This window comes from Phaseolus vulgaris, chromosome 7 (assembly GCF_000499845.2).
Source record: "Phaseolus vulgaris cultivar G19833 chromosome 7, P. vulgaris v2.0, whole genome shotgun sequence".
Taxonomy (NCBI): Eukaryota; Viridiplantae; Streptophyta; class Magnoliopsida; order Fabales; family Fabaceae; genus Phaseolus; species Phaseolus vulgaris.
Window position 1 is genome coordinate 3,322,700 of NC_023753.2, and position 27,884 is coordinate 3,350,583.

General features: G+C 30.3%; 4 protein-coding genes across 4 annotated transcripts; 3 read left to right on the forward strand and 1 right to left on the reverse strand.

Moving 5' to 3' along the window:
* Positions 1 to 3,670: 3,670 nt before the first annotated feature.
* LOC137828042 (D-3-phosphoglycerate dehydrogenase 3, chloroplastic-like) lies at positions 3,671 to 6,745 on the forward strand. Its single transcript, XM_068634446.1, has 5 exons — positions 3,671 to 4,378; positions 4,756 to 5,132; positions 5,248 to 5,358; positions 5,442 to 5,537; positions 5,926 to 6,745. Exons 1-5 carry the CDS (start codon positions 3,847 to 3,849, stop codon positions 6,595 to 6,597), a joined length of 1,788 nt encoding a protein of 595 aa, XP_068490547.1. The 5' UTR covers positions 3,671 to 3,846; the 3' UTR covers positions 6,598 to 6,745.
* Positions 6,746 to 11,245: 4,500 nt separating this feature from the next.
* Positions 11,246 to 14,910, forward strand: LOC137827618 (methylthioribose kinase-like). Its single transcript, XM_068633826.1, has 6 exons — positions 11,246 to 11,556; positions 11,695 to 12,004; positions 12,512 to 12,686; positions 12,774 to 12,975; positions 13,702 to 13,916; positions 14,590 to 14,910. The coding sequence occupies exons 1-6, from the start codon at positions 11,371 to 11,373 to the stop codon at positions 14,753 to 14,755; spliced, it is 1,254 nt and encodes a 417-aa protein (XP_068489927.1). The 5' UTR covers positions 11,246 to 11,370; the 3' UTR covers positions 14,756 to 14,910.
* Positions 14,911 to 16,825: 1,915 nt separating this feature from the next.
* On the forward strand, positions 16,826 to 20,884 carry LOC137827619 (methylthioribose kinase-like). Its single transcript, XM_068633827.1, has 6 exons — positions 16,826 to 17,429; positions 17,568 to 17,877; positions 18,389 to 18,563; positions 18,652 to 18,853; positions 19,736 to 19,950; positions 20,560 to 20,884. Exons 1-6 carry the CDS (start codon positions 17,244 to 17,246, stop codon positions 20,723 to 20,725), a joined length of 1,254 nt encoding a protein of 417 aa, XP_068489928.1. The 5' UTR covers positions 16,826 to 17,243; the 3' UTR covers positions 20,726 to 20,884.
* Positions 20,885 to 25,719: 4,835 nt separating this feature from the next.
* Positions 25,720 to 26,801, reverse strand: LOC137828650 (uncharacterized). Its single transcript, XM_068635307.1, has one exon. It carries the CDS (start codon positions 26,601 to 26,603, stop codon positions 25,938 to 25,940), a length of 666 nt encoding a protein of 221 aa, XP_068491408.1. The 5' UTR covers positions 26,604 to 26,801; the 3' UTR covers positions 25,720 to 25,937.
* Between the last annotated feature and the right edge of the window lie 1,083 nt (positions 26,802 to 27,884).

Here is a 27,884-nt window from a genome sequence, read left to right on the forward strand (position 1 = left end):
ACTCTAAATAATATGAATCACTTTATAAAAATTAATTTACATAATTTCTTAATAATTTCTTAATTTTTTACCATGCAACAACTTTAAACCCGTGTACGACAAATTTTATAGTTTTAGTATGGTCCACACCTACCACCATAATCCATAGAAATGAATAAGCAAAAGTTTAAAACTTTTTTGCAACAAATAAACAGATAACAAAGCACACTTCACCAACCATTGTTTACTTTAAAAGTAAAATAAAATTACACCAGTTGAATGGATCTCACATAGATGTTTGGTCTCACGCGACAAGAAGAGCGTGGCATCGTCTTCTCCGCCAGTGTTTTTCATTTTTTTTTATGTAAATAACACAGTTCCACCAACCATGCTGCTGCACGATGTGATGGTTGTAGGTGGCGGTATCTAGTTTACTATAATGGGGCAAATTTATTATTATGAAAATTTATATATATAATAAAAGATAAATTTATATTTATATTGAGTGAAAATGATAAAAAAATATAATAAACTCTATTAAACAAATATTCAGTAATGAATTAATAAATAAATCTATACATACCAAATTTAATAACAAATATTTGTTGACATTTTTATAGAACATTCACATTAAACATGTTTTGTAGTATTAATATTCGATTAATTCTAAAACATCACGTAAGTAAAACTCTACTTTATAAATTAAGTTTTAAGTTTTTAATATCTGAACACACAAATGTGTTTTAAATGTTTAATAAACTTTTAAATTCTTTATTATCCATTGTATGAATTTATAGGTACTAAAAAAATTAAAATTAGTGGATCAAACTAAGTTACATAGAAATTATTTACGATTTAAAATTCATAACTTACTGTTATTATGAACTTTAGAAATTCTATACTATCTACGAATTTCTGTAATAGATAATTACAATTTTTCTTTAGAAGTGCTCTAATAATATTCAACCATGAGGCGTTTGAATAAGAGTTTTAACAATTTATGATCGTCCCAAAATAAAGTATTAAAAATATTTTATATTAATTAATATTCTAATTTATAATTTATTTCATATTAATTAGTTTTTCGAGTGAAGTAACATGGTTACTATAGTAAAATCATTTGTAAAAAAGTGTATATTTAATGTTGTTATAATGTGATTAGGTTATATTTATTATTATGGGAGTATTTTAATTATTTTATTTCTATTTTAAAAAAAATATTTATACTTTATCTATGAAAATAAAGTACCCATGCGTATGGATAATTAATATTTGGATTTAAAGTGTAATATGCTTCTCTTTTGAATTAAGGTCAAACCCTACCAAATACTAAAAAACTAAGCAGTTGTTGAAATTGGTAAAGACTTATATAATAACAAAAATTATTAGTGAAATTGGTATTTGTTATTATGCTAATAAGCAAAGACTTGAAATTGGTGAATACATTATTTTCTGACATTCCTAATACTGACTATATTATTATTATTAGGGTTATATTATTTTTATTGGTAATAATCAAAATTATATTACGTAAACCATATTTTATAATATATTTCTTCTTATCACGTATTATTTTTTTATATATTTTAAAAAGAAATAACTAGTATAGTTTTTAAAAGGAATATTTTTGTTTGTTTGTTTCTACTATATTTTTTAATTATAGTGCATGTTATTAGTAATAAAAAGTATATAAGAATATAAAAAATAGAAAAAAGTTGAAATTAAGAAAAGTAAAAGGATTAACAATGATTTTTTTTTATAGTGTATGAGCTAAATAAATAAATAAGCGAACTTTATTGAAAAATATACCTTCAAACACGGTAAAACACTGAAAAGTAATTAATGATTTAATAAGTACCTTATTGGGAGTTAGCTTATGAATTAATAGTTACCTGAACTAATTTTAGAAACTAAGTATAATTAATTATTATATTAATTAAATTATTAATTTCTTTTTATTAATATTTAAAGTAATTTATATTATTAATAAATAATTTATAAATAATATTTAAAGTAATTAGATAGTAATTTAAAAATGATTCATTAATAATATAAACTAGTTTAAATATAAATAATTTTTTTAATACTTAAAATAATATTTAATTTACTTAACATATTAATTTTTTATTTTTTATCTTTTAAAATTAATTTTTATTAATGATTTTTTACCGTGATATTTGCTCGTTTTCCGATTAATTAGTTTTTGTTATCGGTTAGTTAATTTTGTTGACGAGACAATGTTCTTTTTATAGTTTTAGGTTTTGTTTGCTCAAGTTTTATTATCATAGAACAGTTTTTTTAAAATCACTTATTAATTCAGTATATGTTTCTCACAGCTTTTAAAATTTTCAGAAGATAAAAAGAAGTCGGATAAAAGCGTAAATAATTGTCTTTTATTTTTTCTCTTCACTTTGTTAGAAACTAAATATAAAAAACATAAAAAAAATGTGTAATGAAAATATTTGATGGATTTCTAACAATTGTAATATAATTTTAACATAATTTTTTTTAAAAATATATTAATTTTTAAAAAATTTAAATTTATTGTATAAATTTTTATTATGATTATTTTTAAAAAATCCGCATTTTTTTATTTTTATAATTTATATATAATTATTTTTAATATTAAAATTGAATAAATGATATCATTATTTACACACTTATATTGTTAGTATAAATTTATAGTTAATTGTTATCAAAAAATAAAAACATAGTATGAACCATAATAACAAATATGAAATTATAAGTAACTATTCAAGTGAAAAAATAATAATATATTTTATTCAAATTGTTTCATAAATAAATTAACAGTTTTGCTTATTCAAATTATTTGGTAAATAAAATGAAAAATCGTTCTGATTCAAAAAGAAAAGTAACAAATAGAAAATTAAATTCAAAACTGTCTACAAAATAAAAAAAAACGGTTATTTAGAAGAATTATCTTTATATTTAACTGTTATTTAAAAAAAATTATATATAAAAAAAATAGTTACAAAATAATAATAAAAAAAAAAAATATAAATAAAGTAAAATATTAATAAAATGTAGAATCGTTCTGATTCAGAAAGAAAAGTAACAAATAGAAAATTAAATTCAAAACTGTCTACAAAATAACCTAAAACGGTTATTTAGGAGAATTTTCTTTATATTTAACTGTTATTTTAAAAAAATTATATATAAAAAAATAGTTACAAAATAATAAAAATAAGAAAAAAATATAAATAAAATGTAACTGATTTTGAAAATAAACGTTGCTCCATCTCTCTCTCAATTTATAACTGTTCCTCCACATCTCTTTCCATTCAAAACCACCATTCCACTTCTCTTTCAATTCAAAACTAGTCTTCCACTTTTCTTTCAATTCAAAACCGATATTATAAAAAAAATAAAAAATGACACAATAATCATAATACAATAATAAAATTAAATATTAATATAAGGATAAAATGAAAAAAAATGAAGAATAGTTAAGAGGGGAATCCCTTTATATATAAATATAAATAAAAATAAAAAATAAATATTTGTAACCCGTATTCTACATTTTAAACAAATTATAAATATGTCTTTGTCTTTGTGGTATACCTATCCGTGTAGGTTTTACACCAAACCAATGGATATGCACATTCAATTATTATGGATATTAATATTAATTAGAGTATTAAATTAGATGACAGTAACAATTATAACAATTAAGTAAGAGGCAAATTGATAATAACAATAAGTAGAAGGAAGAGAGAAAAAGGAAACATTGACAAACATAACATAAACCCTATCGCGTTATAAAACCCTTCCGTCTCAAACATTCACATAAACCAAACTTTTCTCACTCTCTCATTTTTCATTTCATCGCAATTTCTTCATAATTTGATGGCCACCGCCACACCCCGAACCCTTCGCTTCCCATCACCGTCGCTTTCTCTCTCTTCGAGGCTTCCTCTGTCCTCCTCCTTCTCCGTCTCGCTCCGCCCGCGCCGTGGGGCTGCTCGTCCGATAGTGGTGCTTGTCTCGGCGGGACTCGGCGGGAAGCCCACGGTGCTCGTCGCGGAGAAGCTCGGTGACGCGGGGCTGAAGCTGCTCAAGGACTTTGCCAATGTCGATTGCTCGTACAATCTCAGCACAGAGGAGCTCTGCTCCAAGATTTCGCTCTGCGACGCGCTAATCGTGCGCAGCGGCACCAAGGTCTCGCGCGAGGTTTTCGAGTCATCCGGCGGCAGGCTCAAGGTAGTCGGCAGAGCTGGCGTCGGAATCGACAATGTGGATCTGGCCGCCGCCACCGAGCATGGCTGCCTCGTTGTCAATGCGCCCACCGCCAACACCGTCGCCGCCGCCGAGCACGGGATTGCTCTTCTTGCCGCCATGGCCAGGAACGTCGCTCAGGCCGATGCGTCCGTCAAAGGCGGTGAGTTTTCTTTGCATGGCGCTTCGTCGAGTTGGAGATTGTTTAGATTTTAATTCTGCTATTCAACTATGCTTTATATGAAATGTTTTATAGAGTTTAAGTATTACTTCATATTTTTCATTGTATTTTTAATTGTTTCACATGTTTTACTTGAAGAGAATATATGGAACCAACCTTTTATATTGAGTATTTTTCATCTTAAAAAGGGGGAAATTTCTTTACCTGACGAATACATTTGTCTGTGACCGATTATTTTTTTCTGTGATGAAGTAATGGTTTGTTCATTGAATACCGTATTTCTTGTAATGCTTATTATTATTCGTGTTGTGGATTTTGTTATTGGCTGCTTTTGTAACATGTTATCCTGTGCAATCTAGGGAAATGGCAGAGGAATAAGTATGTTGGAGTTTCCTTGGTTGGGAAGACACTTGCGGTGCTGGGATTTGGGAAGGTTGGTTCTGAAGTTGCTCGCCGAGCCAAGGGGCTTGGTATGACTGTCATTGCCCATGACCCATATGCTCCTGCGGACCGTGCTAGGGCCATTGGTGTGGAGCTAGTGAGCTTTGATGAGGCCATTACCTCTGCGGATTTCATCTCTCTACATATGCCTCTCACAGCTGCTACATCAAAGATTCTCAACGATGAGACTTTTGCAAAGATGAAGTCAGGAGTTCGGATAGTCAATGTTGCTCGTGGAGGGGTCATTGATGAGGATGCTCTTGTTAGGGCACTAGATTCTGGGATTGTGGCTCAGGTTTCTGCAATTTCCGTTTTGAATCCCTAATAGACCACTTTAATGAAATAGAAAAGTATATAATTGGAACCCTGCTTACTAAAGAGATAATGATTGTGCCATATCTTTGTTTCAGGCGGCTCTTGATGTTTTCACTGAGGAGCCACCACCGAAAGACAGCAAATTGATTCTGCATGAGCACGTTACCGCAACACCTCATCTTGGTGCCAGTACTGCGGAAGCTCAGGTATGTTACATCTGGATATGATGACAAACATTTCCTTTAATTCCATTGTCGCTATTTATAAAGCTCTTGAAAATGATTACCAGGAAGGTGTGGCTATTGAAATAGCAGAAGCTGTGGTTGGGGCCCTGAGAGGGGAGCTCGCTGCTACTGCAGTCAATGCACCAATGGTTCCCTCTGAGGTAGGTATCAGGAAAAATGTTAATACTCTTCCTATTCTTTATACATTATTTGATGATATTTCCATTGCTACTCTCCCTTGCCATGAGAAAGTCGTTGTAAATTCATTTATTGAAGTGTGTACAACTAGTTTCAGATATTGATTTCGACAATGGTACCTATTTCCTTTAATTATTGCTAACTTTAGCTGTTATTTGCTCCTATGGTTTAAACTAAATGCTTAAAGTAATGTCAAAGTTTGATTTGATTAATCTGATTAGAGTGATTGGGAAATGGGAATACAGGGAAAGTACACCATGAGGGATATAATGTCAGTCATGAAATAAACTTGCTTTATGCAAGGAATGGCCTAGTCTGACATCTGTTTCTTTCTTTCTTTTTTGTGTGCAGGTATTATCAGAATTGAAACCATTCGTTGATCTTGCTGAGAAACTGGGTAGGTTGGCTGTCCAGCTTGTAGCAGGAGGAAGTGGTGTGAAAGCAGTGAAGATTACTTATGCCACCGCGAGGGCTCCTGATGATCTGGACACTCGTCTTCTTCGTGCCATGATAACCAAGGGTCTGATTGAGCCCATATCTAGTATTTTTGTAAACTTGGTTAATGCTGATTTCAGTGCTAAGCAAAGAGGTATCAGGATAACCGAGGAGAAAATTCTTCTTGATGGCTCACCCGAGAATCCACTGGAATTCATTCAGGTTCAGATTGCTAATGTGGAATCCCGATTTGCAAGTGCCATATCAGATTCGGGGGAGATTACGGTTGAGGGTCGGGTGAAAGATGGTCTTCCCCATCTGACAAAGCTTGGGTCTTTTGATGTCGACGTGAGTTTGGAAGGTAGCATTATACTGTGTAGGCAGGTGGATCAACCAGGCATGATCGGAAAGGTTGGGAGCGTTTTGGGTGACGAGAATGTGAATGTCAGCTTCATGAGTGTAGGAAGGATTGCTCCACGAAAGCATGCTGTTATGGCAATTGGAGTGGACGAACAACCTACCAAGGAATCTTTGAAGAGGATTGGAGATATCCCCGCTGTTGAAGAGCTCGTTTTCCTCAAGTTGTAAGATTATCTGCTTCCTCTATTATTTTTTCCTTTTTGTTTAGTAATTTGGATTGGGCGTGGATACTGAATGTGCCCGGTTTTGATGTATAATCATCAAACTAGTAGTAGCCTTAATTTGAAGGGGAGAGAAGGAATAATTTTGCCGTGCATTTCATCGTCTGGTTTAGTGAGTTATTACTTCTTCATTTACGCCCTTTTATTTGCAAAGAACCCACCTGCTAAAAATATTTTAAAATTCGTGCGATGAAAGCCTAGTTGTGAAAAATGTCAGTGCAGGAGTGAAAGCCTGTTCTTGCCTTGTGCATACATAAACGTGACTTTTCAACGATTAAACTTAACTTGATAGATCGCACCAAATTCAGATAGAAGTCTTTCTGGATGTTTGGATTTGCGTTGGAATATTTGTAATTGCTCCCATGATTCGATACACCGCTTAGACTTCCAGGGAATACTGCAGTTCTTATGCCTTCTGCATATTTCATTGATTGAACGTCAAAAAAACTCCAATAGCTGTGTTTTTAATGCGTAAACAAATACACTATATTCAAATATCTGTTTAACACGATTTTATGAATGTTGAAACGCAAGTCTTAACTAAACTAATTTGAATTACGTCAGTTTAAACACTCCACTTATCTTTTTAATGCATAACCAAACAATGTTTATGTTAAAATATTAGCTAATGTAATTTTTGCGCCAATGTTTGGTTGCTTGATTTTATCACGTGTTGTTTGGAACACCACTTATTTTTTCCTTTAGGCTTTGTTTGGATTAGAGGGTGTGGGAGAGTGGAAAGTTGAAGGTGTGGGGGAGTGGAAGTGTGAAGATTTGTGAAGAAAGTTGAGGATGTTTGGATTGAGGTATGTTAGAGTGGATGTGTGAAGAAAGTTTATTGAAATATGTGAGTGATGTGATGGTTGTAAGAATATTTTGAATTATTTTTAATTGTGTAAATTGTAAGATTACAAATTTACCCTTCTATATAAAAAGAAGAAGAAATAAATGATAATTAATTTTTTACACATTATATTTAATTAAAAGAAATTCAAGTTTTAATTATAAATAAATAAATAATTTAAAATTCAAAGAAATTAATTAATAATTTTTTATATTTAAATATATTTTTATTATTTTCCATTTTATTAATTTTAAATTAATTTTTTTAATTAAGTTAATTTATTTAGATAATTTTAATATTATTTATGTTTCTTGTATATAAAATAAGAATAAATAATTATTAATTTTGTGCATATTTTAGTTAATTAAAATAATTTAAAGTTTTATTTATAAATAAAATAAAATAAATGTAAAATTTAAAGAAATAATTAAATATAATTTTAAATATAAGTATAATTTTATCATTTTCTATTTTATTAATTTAAATTAATTTTGTTATTTAAGTTAATTTATTTAGATAGTTTTAATATTATTTATAATTCTTTAAATTATGTTATATATATATACAAAATTATTATTAATAATAATTTTCATTATTATTATTAACAAAATTAATATATTTTAAAAAATAGTTGTCAAAATATATAATATAAAATTAATTTTTAAATTATAAGGATGATATAAGAATATAAAGGGGTGCAGAAAGAAACAAAGTAATGTTTTTTTAAAAGTTGAAACCCGTAGTGGAAAAAAATGAAGCCCAAGTTAATATGAAAACCTAAATCTGAAGCACAGTGCAAGAGAAGAGACACTAAGAAGAGAAGCCGCAGAGGAAGAAGAAGTATGGGGTGCGATGGTAATGGCAGTTTACACTGTGGAAGATGAAAAAAATAAGGGCACAATAGTATTTCACTAATCTGACGTGGCTTTCCTCTCTAACCACTCTACTTTCTCTTCATATTTGGAAGGATCCGAAAATCACCCATGTTTCCACTCAATCTCACCCTCACCTTCACTCTCTCACGGAACCAAACGGGGGTGGCACTCTTAAATCCGTCTGCGCTACAGTGCCACCCCTGATCCAAACAGGCACTTACTCTTTTTTTCTTCTTCTCTTCTACAAGGTTTTTTCCATCTTCTCGTGGTAACTTGTTCCGCACCTTCTTTCACTTTTTGTTATTTTCCTTCTCTTTTTGCTGATTCCTCTATCTCTACATACGTTTCCTTAAGTTTTCTACTTTTTTTCTGTCATCTTAAGTTTGTACTCATGTTCCAACACATGCTTCTAACATCAGTCTTGCACAAGGCATTATCGTTTAGCATTTAAATATGATTTCAGCGTAAACCTGTCCGTTGGAGAGAAAGTTGGCAATAATATAACAAATAAAAAGTAGTTGATTGTGAAATTTTTTCACCATTGAATTCTTTACCGGTTTTCTAAAGATTAATCTCTCTCAATCATTCAACCGAGTTAAAGCCAATTGAACATGTGTCAATCTAATTCAACTGAAACTCACAAGCAAAATCAGAGTTGACTGGTTTAATCAATACTCACTTTGTTTCATGCATATAGAAAAAAATTAAGAAAATCCTATGAAGCGCCCCTCTTTCTTTTTTAGGCTTGTATCTTTTTATAGGTTTTTCTGCTCAAAGGATCTTGGAAAAATATTGTGGTTTTATATTTGTTAACGATTTCCAAGTTTTCAGAATTCTTGTATTTTGTAGAAAATTTGCTTCCGATTTTGTTTCTGAGATATTGCAGATTTTATTTTCTCTCTTTTTTCCTCATAATTTGTTTTCTGTTTTGATTCAATAAGCAACTTGAACTTTTACAAATTTAACTCATTTACAAAGGTAGACGTTTCCTTCACTCTAAAAACACAAAATTAAATAAAAATAATAGTTAAAATCAAAATAAATCCAATTATATGAATATTAATTAAAATAATAAATTTATTTATTATTATAGTTTAATAATTTATGATTAAAATTATTAAGTGTAAATAAATATATGCTAATGATTAGCCAATATTATTAGTGCATGATTGGACATTCTCTTTCAATCCAGTGTGGGATTTAAAACATTAATTTATGTAGCATATTTATCTCGTTTATGGTTGAATCATGGGTTTGGGTACATGTCACATGCTAAACACCAAAACTCATGTGTAATCATGTCCAATCTTTTATAAGCCAATATATGTGCACCATGTTTTCTCCAAATTTGCTCGAGTTGATGCTGCACGAGAAATTTTTTTCCGTTTCTTAGAAGGGAAGAAATACTGAAATAGGAAGAGTGCATAGACTCGTATAGTAATGGTTTATCTGTTTTTTTATGCAGTTGGGAGGGTATGATATAACTTAAGAGATACTAAGTTTCCTAATCTCTTAAAAACTTTATATCTTTACGTTGACGTACATGGCTTGAAATTTTCCTCAGATGTAAAAAAGTAAACAAAACGTAAGAACTCAATTAAAGAAGGAATTCGACAAAACTGATCTGTATAATTTTTTTAATGATCTGAACTGCATTTTATTATTATTTGATTAAGTTGAAGCTAATTAAACTACTCTAACTTTATCCACTTTCGTCAAAACAATGTTTTTCAATGTTACGAGTTCTTCTCACTTCGATACTAAATTTATTCACTTTCATCAAAATCATATTTTTCAATATTCTGACATTCGATGAAATAATATTATTTAATATTTTTCTAATTTTAATGATTTGAATATCAAATAATCTTTTACATATGAATTTTCAGTTTTTATCAATATTTCGACGATCAACAATCAGTTTTGGAAATGTATATTTGACTTCTTAGAAAAACTATTCTTTACTCTGTACGTTTTGAGAGAATCACACTCTTTTTCACACAAGTTATAATTTAATTTATTTTAATTTAAAATTTGTTCTTATGAGGATGAATTGTTCTTCTTTCGAGGTGTCCGGATGAGTACTGTAAGCTCTCTGAGTTGTTCTATTGAGTGGTGAGGCATCTGTAAGATTATTCGACGTTCAAATCAATAAGAATACAAGTGATTTTGTAAGTGAGTGAATGAAAAATGTGAAGGATCTTCTTCCTAAAAGAATGTATTTATTTATAGACAATTAGGCCTAGATAAAGGTTCAATGAAATGTCTATTTTATAACGGTTTAGTTCACATTCTTTCTTATGCATATCTTATTTATGGGAAATCATTTTCAACTTGGTAAGTTGTGCAAATTTAGGAGTTTAACTTATATTTTTAACAGCTATAAAAATAAAAATGAAAATAAAACAATAAAAAAATAACAATGATGTGTATAAATGAGGGGGTCCACTGCTTATATACAATTAGATTCGGAATATGAAAATTAACGAGGTCCACTGCTTTAATACCCTTAACTATATCAAAATCCTATCTTTGACCAAAAAAAAAATATTAAAACTGTGACCAAGTTCATTGCATGCCATTTTTCTTTTCTATAACAAAAGTCTTTTTCAATGACTTTTACCTTTCTCTTTATTTCACTCTCCCAATTCCAAAGAAGAAGAAAAAATGCATTTGGATAATTACTAAAAGTTAATTAATTTATAATTTATTGCAAAATTATATTCTTTTAATGACAGTATTCTAAGATTCTTAAAGTAAAAAAGACTACTAAGTTGTTTTTTTTATTAAAAAAATATGATAGTTAAATTTCTCAAAAAAAATAAAAATGAGTGGATATCGTCTTAGGAGAATAAAATGAAATTGATATGAAAAAAATATCGGTTTCTAGCGTGTTACCCTCCAAACAAAGAATAGTAAGACGCTCTTCAAATATTCCACCATTTGGGAGTTGAGAGAGTACCATTGCTCCACTCCCTTCTTGCAACCATCGCCGACCACCATGACTTTCTCGGAGTTCCGACCGCTCGACGAGAAGTTTCTCATCGAATACATAAAGTCCGTTCCTGCTCTCTCCTCCAAACTCGCCAACAATTTTGATGACTTATCAGTTAAAGAAGTTGGAGATGGCAACCTTAACTTCGTCTTCATTGTTTCCAACTCTGCAGGTTCTTTTGTCATCAAACAGGTAACAGACACTTTCACGATCAAAAACCCAAAAGGTGTTATGTTCCAAAAAATCATGGGCAATAGCCAATATCGTTTCTTTTCGTCTCGCTGTTTCAAAGTTCAAACTTTTGTCTTTGGGGTTTTGGAATTGTTGTAGGCTCTGCCGTACGTTCGTTTAATTGGGGAATCGTGGCCTATGACGAAGGAGAGGGCTTATTTTGAGTCGCTGACACTGAAAGAAGAGGGTCGTTTGTGCCCTGAGCATGTCCCTGAAGTGTATCACTTTGATCGTACCATGTCTTTGATCGTCATGCGTTACTTAGAGCCCCCGCATATAATCCTTAGAAAAGGGTTGATTGCAGGAACTGAATACCCTCTTTTAGCTGAGCATATGGCTGATTTCATGGCAAAGACACTCTTCTTCACGTCTCTGCTTTTCCGTTCCACCACTAAGCACAAACGAGACGGTATAACCTTACCCTTGTCGATTTATTGAGAAGCTAGACAAGGGAACTTCTAAAAATGTTAGGGTTTACAAATTTATCTAACTGCCTCTCTTAATTCATTTTATGTAATCTATTGCATGGTCTCCATAACTGTTTCCATTTTAAGGTTTAGTCCCTGTCTGAGAAAAATATTATTTTTATTTATACAGTTTTTGTGAAAGCTTATATGTGTCAGAAAATTTGTAGGTTTTACACCACCAAAATGACCAAAGCTAACTTTTATACTCGAATAGGGAGATCTAACCTATGCTGTTTTCTAATTTAGGAACTAAAACTTTAAACAAAGACAATAGGGACCAAGTAAATAGCTCAACCTTCATTTCATTTTCTTGTACTATCAGTGTATCATTGTGAAATTTATCTAAATTTGCTCCGAATGATATCCTTTTTTTGTGACTATAAGGAAGGTCTTACACATGATTATCTACGGATGTTGCCTTTAATTGAATTCATATTTGCTTCGTGCAGTTGCCGAATATTGTGGGAATGTGGAGCTATGCAGGCTTACTGAGCAGGTCGTTTTCTCTGACCCTTACAAAATTTCTGAACATAATCGTTGGACTGCGCCCTATCTTGATCGTGATGCCGAGGCGGTTCGGGAAGACAACCTGCTTAAGCTTGAAGTTGCTGAGCTGAAATCTATGTATTGTGACACGCTTTTCGTACCTATTATATACAGTAGTTTGTTGTTATATTTTTGTTATAAGAATAAGAATTTATGTTCCTAAAGGTTCATTGAGAGGGCCCAGGCACTATTACATGCTGATTTACACACTTCTTCTGTGATGGTTACTCGTGAATCAACTCAAGTTATTGATCCAGAATTTTCATTTTATGGACCAATGGGTTATGATGTTGGAGCATTCTTGGGAAACTTGATTTTGGCCTTCTTTTCTCAAGACGGGCACGCTGATCAAACAAATGATCGAAAAGTAGGTCATGTCATCTGTGATCCTTACTTGTCCCCTTCTTTGTATGCTATAGTTGTTATTTAGTCACGTATTTCTTGTTATTGTCTATAATCGAAGTAAAACTTAGACTCTTTCTTTTTTAGTGTCGTGTTTTTTATTTCACTCTGGTAGTTTTGTTTCATGGCAGAGGCTGGCTTTCTTTAGAGTCCTACATATCAAGGTGTTTGTACCAGATATTTCTGATTTTTGCTGTCTGCGCTTATTTGTAGTTCTGAATTTTCTGTATTGTTCTTTTGTTTTGTCTGTGAGTTGCCAATGCTGGCGCCTTGTTATCCTAAGAGTAGGATTCCTGTGTACTTTTAATGAGTAATCAATCAGAAATATACCATTTACTTGTTTTAGTCCAACACTAGTAACAAGTGAAGACTTGGTTTTGGAATAGAATTGTTTCATTTTTGTGTTCAGCACATGATCATACACTGAGTACTTTTTAGGGGTTCCTTTCTATGTTTCTTTTCTTTCTCCTATTTTTTGGACTTTGTTAAAATTTCTTATCCTGCAACCTTGTACTTCTATTGGTGTGTTTGGATTTCCATTCAAAAGCAGGAAATGGACATGCAATCCATGACACCCTGCATCGTGATGCAGGGGGCATAAGATAATGAGCATTGGCATGTAAACTGTAATCCTATATGATTGTAGCGGAAAATGATTGTTATGCCTTATGTAAAATTCTATGTTGTGCAGGCCTATAAGGAGTGGATTCTTAAGACAATCGAAGACACTTGGAACCTTTTCCAGCACAAATTTACTTCACTTTGGGACGAGCACAGGAATGGTACTGGTGAAGCGTATCTTCCAGCAATCTATAACAATCCTGAGGTTCAACTCCTTGTACAGAAGAAATACATGACAAATTTGTTTCACGATAGTCTTGGATTTGGTGCTGCTAAAATGATAAGGTGAGACTTTTTCTCTAATTTTTTTCCTCTTTCCACAAAAGATAATGTGAGATTGCAGATAATATTTTTACTAGAGAATGATATATGGATATGGATTTCTTAGCTATTGTATATAGTCATTATTGGTCATATAATTAATAGTTTTGGCATTTGAAATGGTCATTGATATAGTATTATTTAAAGTAAACTTTAAGTCTAATTCAATTTTATAAAAATGGTTTTTAAGGTGAACTTTGCATCACGTACTATGAAATGTTCTTATCTCTAGTCGATATAGGATCTCCGACACATCCTCCTCATGCTGAGATTGTCAACTCGTGCAAGAGATTATATATTTATGAATAGTCTGATAGCGGGTAGTCTAATAAACCTAACAAACTCTCGGTACGATAGACCCTAAATGAGTATGATACCATATTAAGAAGTGAACTTTAGTCTAACTAAACCTTATAAGATGAGTTTACACTCTTTTATATACTATGAAATGTTTTTATCTTTAGTCGATGTGAAATCTCCAACAAGTATAGTATAGTATTGTGGTTCCTTTGTTGTTGTATTACTGATAAGGTCCTTTGGTTAAGAGTTGACTTGAGTCGAAGCTGCATCCATCATTTAGGTAAAAAGTGAGCTTCTGGCTATCAATTGCATTGCATGATATTGATTTGATTGACAGGAGAATTGTTGGTGTGGCGCATGTTGAGGATTTCGAATCCATTGCTGATGCTGCTAAAAGGGCAACTTGTGAACGACGAGCTCTTAATTTAGCTAAGATGCTTCTCAAAGAAAGAAGAAAATTTGATGGCATTGCTGAAATTATTTCAGCAATTCGGCAATACTAGTACACAACCCAATACCAGCTTTTGCTACATCAGTAATACTTCCTAAACGGATCGTGTTTTCCAACTTTTTTGTTGTTGTGTACCACTATATATGTGTTTCCATAAACATTATGTATGAAAAATTATATAGATATTTTAGGAGAGGTTTTGTCTGAGATTTTTTTTATTTTATTTTCTATTTCAGGTTTATTTAGAATAAGAGAAAACAGTAAATTAAAACAAAATAATAAAAAATCATTTTCACTGCTTATATAAATCATTTTTGAAAATATAAAACAAAGGAATGAATGAGATGTTCATACCCTTAAATTTTGGTTAAATATGTTTTTTTATTATAATATGAAAATGAATTTTGTCTTTAATCCAAACATTAGACTATTTGAGTGTTTTTAATATGAAGATGATTGAAATAAATCATGTGTAATTGATTCAATTTGAATGATTGAAATAAATTTTTTGTATGTGGAATAGAACTAATTTGAAGTTTTATTTTATCAGTTTATTGGGAATAGTTATAGTGTGTATCAGTCTACAATCAAAATAATATCTAAAAAAAATAACAATTTTAAAGAAACTAACCATCATTTCACATACTAAATGACTCATTAAAAATCATTTGTTCTAATTATACATTTTTATAAGATTGAAATTTATATTGTATATGATATAAATAATAAAAAATTTGATGTTTACATTTGTTACAATTATATCCTTTTGCAATTTCCCTCATAATTTTCAAAGATAACAGTACGATGCTAACACTGAAATTAAAACTTGTGTGTATAAGTTTAAATATTTTTTACAACATTTAAATTAAATATAAACATTACTTTATCAAAATGAAAGTATATTTTAACCTTTTCTAGGATCTAATGAAAGTATATGAACGAAAAGGTTTAGGTCTTCAAATACATTTTTATTAGAGAAATGTTTTGTCTAAGGGGAATTTCTCAAAAGTTTAAATGAATAATGATATCTTGTATTTTAATGTGATTAAGTTTTTTTAGTATTAATATTCGTAGTGGTAAAGTTTTTCGTCCTCTTTTGGTTAGATGAGAATTTCCTTCATCAGACTCGGTTAAAATTAACACGGATGGGGCTGTTAGGGGTATTCTAGTCTTGTTACGTGTGAAAGTATTTTCCGTATGAAGGAGTTTATTGAGTTTTATGGAGTTATACATGCTATGAGGAAGCTCAAAAGATGAGGCTTAATAATGTCAGACTTAAATGTGATTCTGTATAGGTTTGTGTTTGTTTACTGTTAGGACTAATGTTGGATGTGTATGCTGATAAGTTGACTAATTTAGAATTTATTCATAGAGAATCATTTTATTGGTATAATAGATTTTAATCTATTAAGTTCTTAGAATTCATTATGTATAAGCATACTATACCTATGTATAATTTTTGTTAACATATGAGTTTTGGTCTAGTATCGTCCTCCCATATTTTTAGTATATATTTTTTTAATAATATTTTTTTCAATGATAGATGATTGTTTTACTTTTTACTTGAAGTGTTATCCTAACTGAGATGTTTTATATATTGATGCATAATATAAAAGCTTTTATATAAGCAAGGAAAAATTCTATGCCAAAGTTCCAACTATGACACAATTAAATTTAAACTAAAATAAAATCTAAACTAAATTTAAAAATAAAGAATGTAAATATTTTATTATATCAAATTTTTATTTAACTGTACTAATTCAATAACATTATTTTATCTTATGAGTGAAAATAAAAAATAAAATAACTATTTTATTTTAAAAAAATAAAATTAGGATTGCACAATAAACAAGTAAAATTCAAAATAAACTGAAATCTATAAAAAAAATTTAATGGAAAAGTTCATAAAGCTCACAAATTGAAATTTTATTGAAAGAATAGACTAGATTACAATTAGAAGAAAATTTCATTGTACTTTTAGAAATTAGATATTTCATATGATTTTCTTAACTTTATACATCCTATCACAACATCTTAAACACTTAAAATGAAAGTCATGTCTTTGACAAAAAAAAAATATTAAAACTCTGTCCAGGTTCATTGCATGCCATTTTCCTTTTCTATAACAAAAGTCTTTCAATCACTCCTTACCTTTTTCTTTATTTCACTCGTCCAATTCCAAAGAAGAAAAAAAATGTATTCGAATAATTACTAAAAGTTAAATAATTTATAATTTATTGTAAATTATATTCTTTTAATGACATTCAATCAATGTTTTGAATAAGTATTTGAAGAGTAAAAATGATTACAACACATTTTTTGATTAAAATATATGATAGTTAAATTTCTCAAAAAAAGATGACAGTGGATATAGTCTCAGGAGAATCAAATGAAATTGGTGTGAAAAAAATCTCAGTTTCAGTTTCTAGCGTGCTTCCTCCAAACAAAGAATAGTAAGACGCACTTCAAAGATTCCATCCATTTGGGAGTTGAGAGAGTACCATTGCTCCACTCCCTCCTTCCCACCATCGCCGGCCACCATGGCTTTCTCCGAGTTCCGACCGCTCAACGAGAAGTCCCTCATCGAATACATAAAGTCCGTTCCTGCTCTCTCCTCCAAACTCGCCAACAATTTTGATGACTTATCAGTTAAAGAAGTTGGAGATGGTAACCTTAACTTCGTCTACATTGTTTCCAACTCTGCAGGTTCTTTTGTCATCAAACAGGTAACAGGCACTTTCACGATCCAAAACCCAAAGGGTCTTATGCTCCAAAAAATCATGGGCAATAGCCAATTTCGTTTCTTTTCGTCTCGCTGCTTCAAAGCTCAAACTTTTGTCTCTGGGGTTTTGGAATTGTTGTAGGCTCTGCCGTACGTTCGTTGCATTGGGGAGTCGTGGCCTATGACGAAGGAGAGGGCTTATTTTGAGTCGCTGACACTGAAAGAAGAGGGTCGTTTGTGCCCTGAGCATGTCCCTGAAGTGTATCACTTTGATCGTACCATGTCTTTGATCGCCATGCGTTACTTAGAACCCCCGCATATAATCCTTAGAAAAGGGTTGATTGCAGGAACTGAATACCCTCTTTTAGCTGAGCATATGGCTGATTTCATGGCAAAGACCCTCTTCTTCACGTCTCTGCTTTTCCGTTCCACCACTGACCACAAACGAGACGGTATAACCTTACCCTTGTGGATTTATTGAGAAGCTAGACAAGGGAACTTCTAAAAATGTTAGGGTTTACAAATTTATCTAACTGCCTCTCTTAATTCATTTGATGTAATCAATTGCATGGTCTCGATAACTGTTTCCATTTTAAGGTTTAGTCCGTGTATGAGAAAAATACTATTTTTATTTATACAGTTTTTGTGAAAACTTATAAGTTATGTGTCAGAAAATTTGTATGGTTTTACACCACCAAAATGACCAGAAGCTAACTTTTATACTCGAAATGGATCTAACCTATACTGTTTTCTAATTTGGGAACTAAAACTTTAAACAAAGACAATAGCGACCATGTAAATAGCTCAACCTTCATTTCATTTTCTTGTACTATCAGTGTATCATTGTGAAATTTATCTAAATTTGCTCCAAATGATATCCTCTTTTTGTGACTATAAGGAAGGTCTTACACATGATTATCTACGGATGTTACCTTTAATTGAATTCATATTTGCTTCGTGCAGTTGCCGAATTTTGTGGGAATGTGGAGCTATGCAGGCTTACTGAGCAGGTCGTTTTCTCTGACCCTTACAAAATTTCTGAATATAATCGTTGGACTGCGCCCTATCTTGATCGTGATGCAGAGGCTGTTCGGGAAGACAACCTGCTGAAGCTTGAAGTTGCTGAGCTGAAATCTGTGTATTGTGACACACTTTTCGTACCCATTATAGACAATAGTTTTGTTGTTATATTTTTGTTATAAGAATAAGAATTTATGTTCCTATAGGTTCATTGAGAGGGCCCAGGCACTATTACATGGTGATCTACACACTGGTTCTGTGATGGTTACTCGTGAATCAACTCAAGTTATTGATCCAGAATTTTCATTTTATGGACCAATGGGTTTTGATGTTGGAGCATTCTTGGGAAACTTGATTTTGGCTTTCTTTGCTCAAGACGGGCACGCTGATCAAACAAATGATCGAAAAGTAGGTCATGTCTTCTGTGATCCTTACTTGTGCTCTTCTTTGTATGCTATAGTTGTTATTTAGTCACATATTTCTTGTTATTGTCCATAATCTACGTAAAACTTAGACTCTTTCTTTTCTAGTGCTGTATTTTTTATTTCACTCTGTAGTTTTGTTTCATGGCAGAGGCTGGTTTTCTTTAGAGTCCTACGTATTTTTAGATATATCAAGCGTTTGTACCAGATATTTCTGATTTTGCTGTCTCTGCTTATTTGTAGTTCTGAATTTCCTGTACTGTTCTTTTGTTTTGTCTGTGAGTTGCCAATGACTGGCGCCTTGTTATCCTAAGAGTAGGATTCCTGTGTAGTTTTAGTAAGTAATCAATCAGAAATATACCAGGTACTTGTTTTAGTCCAACACTAGTAACAAGTGAAGACTTGGTTTTGGGATAGAATTGTTTCATTTTTGTGTTCAGCACATGATCTTAAACTGAGTACTTTTTAGGGGTTCCTTTCTATGTTTCTTTTCTTTCTCCTGTTGTTTGGACTTTGTTGAAATTTCTTATCCTCCAACCTTGTACTTCTATTGGTGTGTTTGGATTTCCATTCAAAAGCAGGAAATGGACATTCAATCCATGACACCATGCCCATGCCTTGACTTGAATATGCTTTGAAATTTGTGCTAATTATAATTCAAACACTCATTGTTAGCTGAAGTAGCATTGTTTTGTTTATCAACTGTTGTATCTTCATCTCATTTGGCTGGCCTTTTATATTCCATCGAGTTACTGCATCACGATGCAGGGTGCATAAAATAATGAGCTTTGGCATTTAAACTGTAATTCTAAATAGTTGCCGAAGACCATTGATTGTTATTCCTTACGTAAAATTCTATGTTGTGCAGGCCTATAAGGAGTGGATTCTTAAGACAATCGAAGACACTTGGAACCTTTTCCAGCACAAATTCACTTCACTTTGGGATGAGCACAGGAATGGTGCTGGTGAAGCGTATCTTCCAGCAATCTATAACAATCCCGAGGTTCAACTCCTTGTACAGAAGAAATACATGACAAATTTGTTTCACGATAGTCTTGGATTTGGTGCTGCTAAAATGATAAGGTGAGACTTTTTCTCTAATTTTTTTGCTCTTTCCATAAAAGATAATGTGAGACTGCAGATAATATTTTTACTAGAGAATGATATATGTATCTGGATTTCTTGTTTATGTTAGCTATTGTGTACAGCCATTATTGGTCACATAATTAATAACTTCAGCATTTGAAATGGTTATTGATATAGTATTATTAAGATGTGAACTTTAAACCTAATTTACCCTTATAAAAGGTTTACACCCACTTAGTCTTTATCTCTAGTACAACACATCCTTCTCACTTTAGGATAGACTCTAAATGACTCTCTGATATCATGTTGTGAAGTAAACTTTAAATCTAATTCATCCTTATAAAATCGGTTTATAAGGTGAGGTTTGCACTCACTTATATTCTATAAAATGTTCTTATCTCTAATTGACGTGGAATTTCCAAAAAATATAGCATTGTGGTTACAGTTTTATGGTTTTAGTGACCCCACCAAATGAATAAGGTTGTTGTATTACTGATAAGGTCCTTTGGTTAAGAGTTCATTTGAGTCGAAGCTGCATCCATCACTTAGGTAAAAAGTGAGCTTATGGCTAACAAGGGCATTGCATGATATTGATTTGATTGACAGGAGAATTGTTGGTGTGGCGCATGTTGAGGATTTCGAATCCATTGCTGATGCTGCTAAAAGGGCAACTTGTGAACGGCGAGCTCTTGATTTAGCTAAGATGCTTCTCAAAGAAAGAAGAAAATTTGAAGGCATTGCTGAAATTATTTCAGCAATTCGGGAATACTAATACACAACCCAATACCAGCTTTTGCTACCTCAATAATACTTCCTTAATGGATCGTGTTTTCCAACGTTTTTTTTTTTGGTTGTGTACCACTATATACGTGTTTCCAAAAACATTATGTACGAAAAATTATATAAATTTTTAAGGAGAGGTTTTGTCTGATATTTTTTATTTCAGGTTTATATAGAATAAGAGAAAACAGTAAATTACAAAATAATAAAAAATCATTTTCACTGCTTATATAAATCATTTTTGAAAATATAAAATAAAGGAAAGAATGAGATGTCCATACCCTTAACTTAATTTTCGATTTTGCTCCAGTTGTACATTTTTATAAGATTGAAATTGATACTGTATACGATTTAAATAAAAAAAATTGATGTTTATATCCTTTTGTCATTTTCCTCTTAATTTTCAAGGACAACAGTATGATACTAACTCTGAAATTAAAACTCGTGTATATAAGTTTAAATGGTTTTTACAACATTTAAATTAAATATAAACATTACTTTGTTAACCTTTTTCAGGATTTGCGTGTCTTGATATGAACGAAAAGGTTTAGGTCTTCGAAGACATTGTTATTAGAGAAATGTTTGTAATATATTTAAGTAAGGAAGAATCATTGTTTCTTCACATTTGGTGTTTGCATCAATTTCAGCCTATGCTCAGGTTCCAGCTAAGACACTATTAAAATTAAATAAATAAAACCCAAATTAAATTTTAAGAATAAAGATAATAAATATTTCATTCTATCAAAATTTTATTTAACTGTGTTAATTACTAATTCAATAACATTTATTTTATTTCATGAGTGAAAATAAAAATAAAATAACTATTTTATTTTTAAAAATAAATAAATTAAGATTGCACGATAAATAGGTAAAATTCAAAATAAACTGAAATCTATAAAAAAAAAATTAATGGGAAAGTTCATAAAGCTATATTACAATTAGAAGAAAACTTTATTGTATTTTTAGAAATTAGATATTTCAATGATTTTCTTAAATTTATTCATATATACATCACAACATTTATATATATTCATTATTTACACTTATTATTTAACAAATTTATTATTTACAAAATATCACACATATCTCATGTTATTTAATATATAACATCCTTAAACATTTTTATTTAATTATATGTACAGATACATGGTATTTTTCAATGGTTAAACACCTTAGTTATATAATAAATAAGATTTTAAAACACAAACGAAATTAATTTTTTTTGAGTGAGTCCATAAAGACTTATTTGTGACATATTACGCAAGTTCTTAGAACAGGAAATTCTCGAGAATTTTCAAGGATGAGAATTAACAAGTTACTCTAAAAAGAGTAAGATGAAAATGTAAGAGAAAGTGTGAGCGTGAGATGCGAAAGATGAAGAGAAAGTGAAGATGTGTGAGTGAAGTGGATGAAACCTCTCTTTATACAGAGAGAGGAACCAGACAATTTGTCGTTGCATCTTCACAACCAATTTGACATTTTCTTCGGCCGAAAAGATTCCGCAAGACCAACTTCACAACTGGAGCAACAAAAGCGAATTCCAGCGGACCAATCTCCACTACACTTCCAAAATCTCCTCCAACAAACACCGAAAAAAGCTAGAATTTTTCTTCTCACACTCTATTTTTATTTTGCAATATTTATTCATATCTTCATACTAATTTTACAAGTTATACAACAAAATTTACTTGCATCAACTTCAAACGTTATTTATATTTTTTGTTCATATTTATATCAGTCAAATAATATAACACTAATTATAATCCTTTAAATTATATTCTTTTTATTTTTATTTTACTGAATCAATTTAATATTTTACATCATGATATAAAATTAAAAAATATCAAGAGGTCAGTATCACTAAGCTAATTGGCAAATTAATAAATTGAAAAACTCAACTCAACCTACTAAATTGACCACGAAGCAACTTGCTTTATAAAAAAAAGTATAATTTCATAAATTTAAAATTTCATCGTAACAGTATAATTCATATATAATTTTTTTTATTAACAATACAAATTTATAAATAAAAATAAACCACAAAACTTATATATATATATATATATTTATTTATGGTGAACATAAATCAATCCAATTTATTCATCCTTTTGATCGGATTGGCCCATTTGGTTTGAATTCCACAACTATTCACAATTAAAACAAATTTATCAAATCCACCTGTGTGTATATATATAAATATAAATTTATCAAATCGAAAAATAAATTTAAAATTAAAGCACGATTATGTTATGCTTAAAAACATAAAATGAAAGATCCATTATCTTATATTAAGTAAGCACCTAAAAATATATTATTATTTGGTTATCATTAATCTAATTAGCCAGAATTTTTATAATAAATTTCGAGTTTAACTATGTTTTTAATTCTTTTTAATTCGGATTTTTTTGCTTCTTCTAAATTTAAAAGTGTTTTCTCTCTCTTTGATTTCAAAAAATGTTGTTTTAATCTCTTGTTATTATCATTAGAGGTATTATTAATGTAGCTAATGAAGCTTGCATGTTAAGTGTAATTAATTTAGTAATGATTACTTATTTTTTTTTATCTACATATTGTGTCAAATATTTTCTCTCTCCAAAATTTGAAAGTATTTTTTTTCAGTTTCTAAATTTAAAGAAAAAATAATCCTTAAAATAATTCATTTTGGTGATCAGGGATAAATTGTAGAGAGGTTAAATGAATTATTACAATGACTTTATGAATTAAAGAGTGAAAATAAGTTAGTTTGAGTTAACTTGACCATCTTTTATATATTATATAAGGTCGAAATCATTTGTACCACCAAAATTATATAAGTATAAAATATTGACTTGATCTTAAATTTACATGGCTGAAGCGATCTGGTAAATATTATCGAAAACATGTTAAAAATTTGAAGCAATAAATTATTAAATATGAGATTAACTACTAATAAAACATGTTACATCATGAGATTTAAAAGTTATGTTTATATTAATTACGATTCTATAAATAAATTTACATTAAAAAAAACTCAGTTAGTATTACAAATTGAACTTTAAGCCTAATTCAATTCCATAAAACCAGTTAATGAAATGAGGTTTGCACGCATTTATATACAATGAAATATTCTCATCTCTAGTCGATGTGGAATCTCCAACACACCACCTCATGCCGAGAGTAACAGCTCGTGCGTGGGACAACATATTATGGGTGATCCGATAACGGTTCGATAGCGGGTGGCACAATAAGCCCAACAAACACTCGCTAGAATAGACTTTAAATGACTTTGATACCATATTACAAAGTGAACTTTAAGCCTAACTCAACCCCATAAAACTGGCTCATGAGGTGATATTTGCACCCACAATAAAATATTTTTATCTCTAGTCGAGATCTCCAACATTTAGATTAATAATAATGATAAAAAAGAAAAATAGAAAATATAGCAATGGTGTTTGTAGATATGAAACGCGTGGTTGACGTGTGTAGACTGTGAATAGGAAGTCTTCTCTTAGTGGTCTTGGTCTTTGCAGTATTGAAAAGTATTATAATGCAAAAGAGAAAACTTGCATTGCAAAATTCTACAATATAGGATCCCTTCCCATTCCTTCACGCAAAACCTTATTTTTATGTGAGTAAAACAATTGATGACTCACAAAATAAAACTATTTTTTTATTTTTTTTTCTCTTCCTTTCGTCTCTTATTCACTTCTCATTCTAAACAAAAGTTGGCGTGTATAAATTGACTTTATATATAGATAAAAAATGCCAATTTATTTCATTCTTTTATTTATTATAAACATTGCTGAAAAAAAAGCTCAACATATAATCTTGTAAAGGAAATGCTTTGTTTTCAACAGGTGAGATATATGTTAAAAGAAAATTTAGTTATAAACTACGGAATAAATTAAAAGTATATATCATCAATTAAAAAATAAGCTAAAAAACGATTACAAGTTATAATTTTAATTAAGAATTGTACATTTTTTTATCAATAAATATAAGTTTTAAGAAGCAAAGGACATGCATGGTCTTGGTGGTTGGTTTGAGTGAAAAGTATAGAGAAGCTACTGGTCGTTCACGCCATTGACTTCTTTTTAAATGCATGTTTGTTTCCTTAACCACATTTTGAATATTCCAAGTAATTGTCGTATGATCTATAGTCCAATCTAGTGAGAAGTGTCAAAGACAGAAAACATCTTCCATAAATAGTTTAAAATGTAACTAGAACAATGAAAGTTTATATATATTTTTCTTGTTTAATCTACTATAAAGAAAAATATGAAATAAAAATCAATTTTAAAAACTAACAAAAATTAGTTGTTATAATAACTAAATTACAGAACATTTTAAAAACTAAAAAAAAAAAAAATTAAATTAGTTTCTATTATTGTCAAATGGTTTCTAAATTAGTATCTAATTTGGTAGCAAAAATCTTGGTTGCTAATTAGATACCAATTTAGAAACCATTTAACAATGATAGAAACTAATTTAGAAACCAATTTTTTTTTAATCTCTAAAATGTTCTTTAATTTAGTCACTATAGCAACTAATTATTTTTTGTTACTAAAAATTAATTTATATTTCATGATTTTCTTGTAGTGAATCCGTCTTTTAAAGCACAAAACTATAACGGGGTACTGAGTTTCGAGTTTAAAAAAAAAATATTGGATACGGTAATTGATCTTAGTGATACTATCTTCAAAGATTTGAAGTCCAAAATATTTATGAAAATAAATAAACAATTATTAGGAGGATTTAACATTTTTTTTAGATTATAATATCTAAGTAATTAAGATTAAGGATGAAAAAAAATTGAAGTAACAAAATATATATTCGTTAAACCTTTCATTAAGAATTTTGCATCTTCAAAAAAAGAAACTCGAGCATAGATAAATTGGTCCAGCTACGTCTTTCCATATAAGAAAATCAATCTGGTGCATTATGGCTTTGTATTATCTTATATATTTTCTACATGCCTCTGCTAATAAAAATCATCAATAAAAATATAGAATAGCTCGTAATTATTTATATCTTCTAAACGTATCTTCTCTTTAACTTGTCTGTGATCTGCATAATCATTTTAAACATTTGACCAATCAGAATCAGTCACAACAACATAACTCACAACAGATGAAACATAACTCACGACAAGTAATAAAAACCGACAAAGAGGTTGCGACATAGTCGCTTATTTTTGAATGACCAAGTTCTTAACCATTGTTCTAGGGTATATTCCCATACTTAGCCTTGTATTCTTGCCAAAGCTGATCCACTGTCTTCCCCAATAGCTGAACAAATAATTCATCACTATAACCACTTCTCATCTGCTGGTTCAGTTGTGCCACAAACCCACTCTTCAGACTATCACAGTAATCAAGAAAATGAGCTGTAACATCATAGCCCTGGTCCCATTTTTGTCCCTCCCCTGGTTTTTTCCAGTGGCTAGGTGCATAGTTTGCCTTCAGCCTTACATAGTCTGCAATTCCTTCAATTACTCCAGTAGGACCACTCCACTGCCAAACATGGACCATTTCATGGTACAGCACCCCTGTGATCTCTATTCTCACATCCCCGCTATAGCCATTAACGTATCTTGCACTCACATGAATCTCATCGTTGCTGGTATATGCAACCCCGTCCATGTCATCCACGAATAAACTCACCTTCTCCACGCTTTTTCTATCAGCAGGAGAGTTTTGCTGGAAGATCCCCCATATGAATTGGGTGGCTGAGTCCAGTGTTTGCTTGGTGTATTCTTCTCCTATTTCGTCACGGAAACGCACGCCACCAGGGGTTGAGAGGGCGTTGTTGGTGAAACTGTATTCCACTGCTTCTGTTCCTTGCATTGCAGCTAGGAACAATAAGAAGCAGACAACATACATTGTCATGGTTGGTTTTAGAGACACTTTTGGTTTCTCTTGGAGAATCAGTGTGGGTTGGTTATTGCAAAACCATAGTGTTGGATGATTTATATAGCAAAAAGCCAAGGGAAAAGTGGTCGTTCCACGCCATTGACGTTGTTTTTAGTGTTTGTATCGTTTGACGTAATCCAATAAGAAGGAGCATGGAGAGGCGACATAATCTATACAATACTTTCTTTCTTCTTTCCTTTTGGAATGTAAATAGTGTTTCAATAATAAAAGTAGGAGGAGGAAGTTTCCTCTGCATTAATTAATGATTTATGATTAATCAACTGTTTTTTTATACTTTGGTGGACTCTTTATTTTAATCGTTATACCTCAAAAGTACCAGAATGTAAAAATATGAAGACTAAAATATAAAAACTAAAATGTAATAAATGCAAGTATAAAAATTAAATGATTAGTTATAAATCTAACAAAAATCAAGGCTATGTTTGCTCACAAAACAAAATTATTTTATTTTTTGTTTATGTTCAAATATAAAAATATTATATTATTTTCTTTTCTAAAATTTATATGTTAGAAAAAATTATCACCATAAGTTGCAAGATTTGTGATTGTAGTGATCACCGGTTTTTAAAATAACTATAAAAAAAAATGTATGCTTTATTTGTTTTTCTATTGAACATTTTTTAAGAAAAGAGAAAACATTTTTTTTAAAAGTATTTTCTAAAGTCTATTCATTTATATATATATATATATATATTATATTTAAGTTATATTTTAAAATACTAAATAATTTATATAATATGTTGGATTACTACCTAAAAGTTGATAGAGAAAATTATGTCAATATATCACTTTCGCCTCCATCAACGCTGCAATCCTGATTCAAACACAAACAGTGTTATAAAAAAAAAAGTTAGATACTAACTTTAAAATTAAGTTATTAATAATAAAAACTACTTTAAATAATAATAATTTTTAATTTATAATATTTAATTTAGTTTCTAAATTTAGTTATTTAATGATTTTTTTTTTAATTTTTAGGTAAAATTTTATTTGTTTAAAAAATTATATTTTTTTATTTTTATGGAAATTTTAATTTTTCATATAAAAAATTAAAATAATATATATAATAAAATCATGCATAAATATATATAGCAATTATTTAATTAATATCTACTAATACAATTTAATTTTAGTCTGTACCTTACAAAATCAATGTGTAAAATATTGATATTATGGTTTGGGGTGTTTATAAGTGTTGGTCAAATGTAATAACTTGAATTTGAGTTATTTGAGAAA

Coding starts and splice junctions, on each gene's coding strand:
- LOC137827618 (XM_068633826.1), top strand. CDS start 11,371: ATGACTTTCTCGGAGTTCCGACCGCTCGACGAGAAGTTTCTCATCGAA. Junction 12,005..12,511: donor CACTAAGCACAAACGAGACG/GTATAACCTTAC, acceptor TGCTTCGTGCAG/TTGCCGAATATTGTGGGAAT. Junction 13,917..14,589: donor GGTGCTGCTAAAATGATAAG/GTGAGACTTTTT, acceptor TTTGATTGACAG/GAGAATTGTTGGTGTGGCGC.
- LOC137827619 (XM_068633827.1), top strand. CDS start 17,244: ATGGCTTTCTCCGAGTTCCGACCGCTCAACGAGAAGTCCCTCATCGAA. Junction 17,430..17,567: donor GTTCTTTTGTCATCAAACAG/GTAACAGGCACT, acceptor GAATTGTTGTAG/GCTCTGCCGTACGTTCGTTG. Junction 19,951..20,559: donor GGTGCTGCTAAAATGATAAG/GTGAGACTTTTT, acceptor TTTGATTGACAG/GAGAATTGTTGGTGTGGCGC.
- LOC137828042 (XM_068634446.1), top strand. CDS start 3,847: ATGGCCACCGCCACACCCCGAACCCTTCGCTTCCCATCACCGTCGCTT. Junction 5,359..5,441: donor CCAGTACTGCGGAAGCTCAG/GTATGTTACATC, acceptor AATGATTACCAG/GAAGGTGTGGCTATTGAAAT. Junction 5,538..5,925: donor CACCAATGGTTCCCTCTGAG/GTAGGTATCAGG, acceptor TTTTGTGTGCAG/GTATTATCAGAATTGAAACC.
- LOC137828650 (XM_068635307.1), bottom strand. CDS start 26,603: ATGACAATGTATGTTGTCTGCTTCTTATTGTTCCTAGCTGCAATGCAA.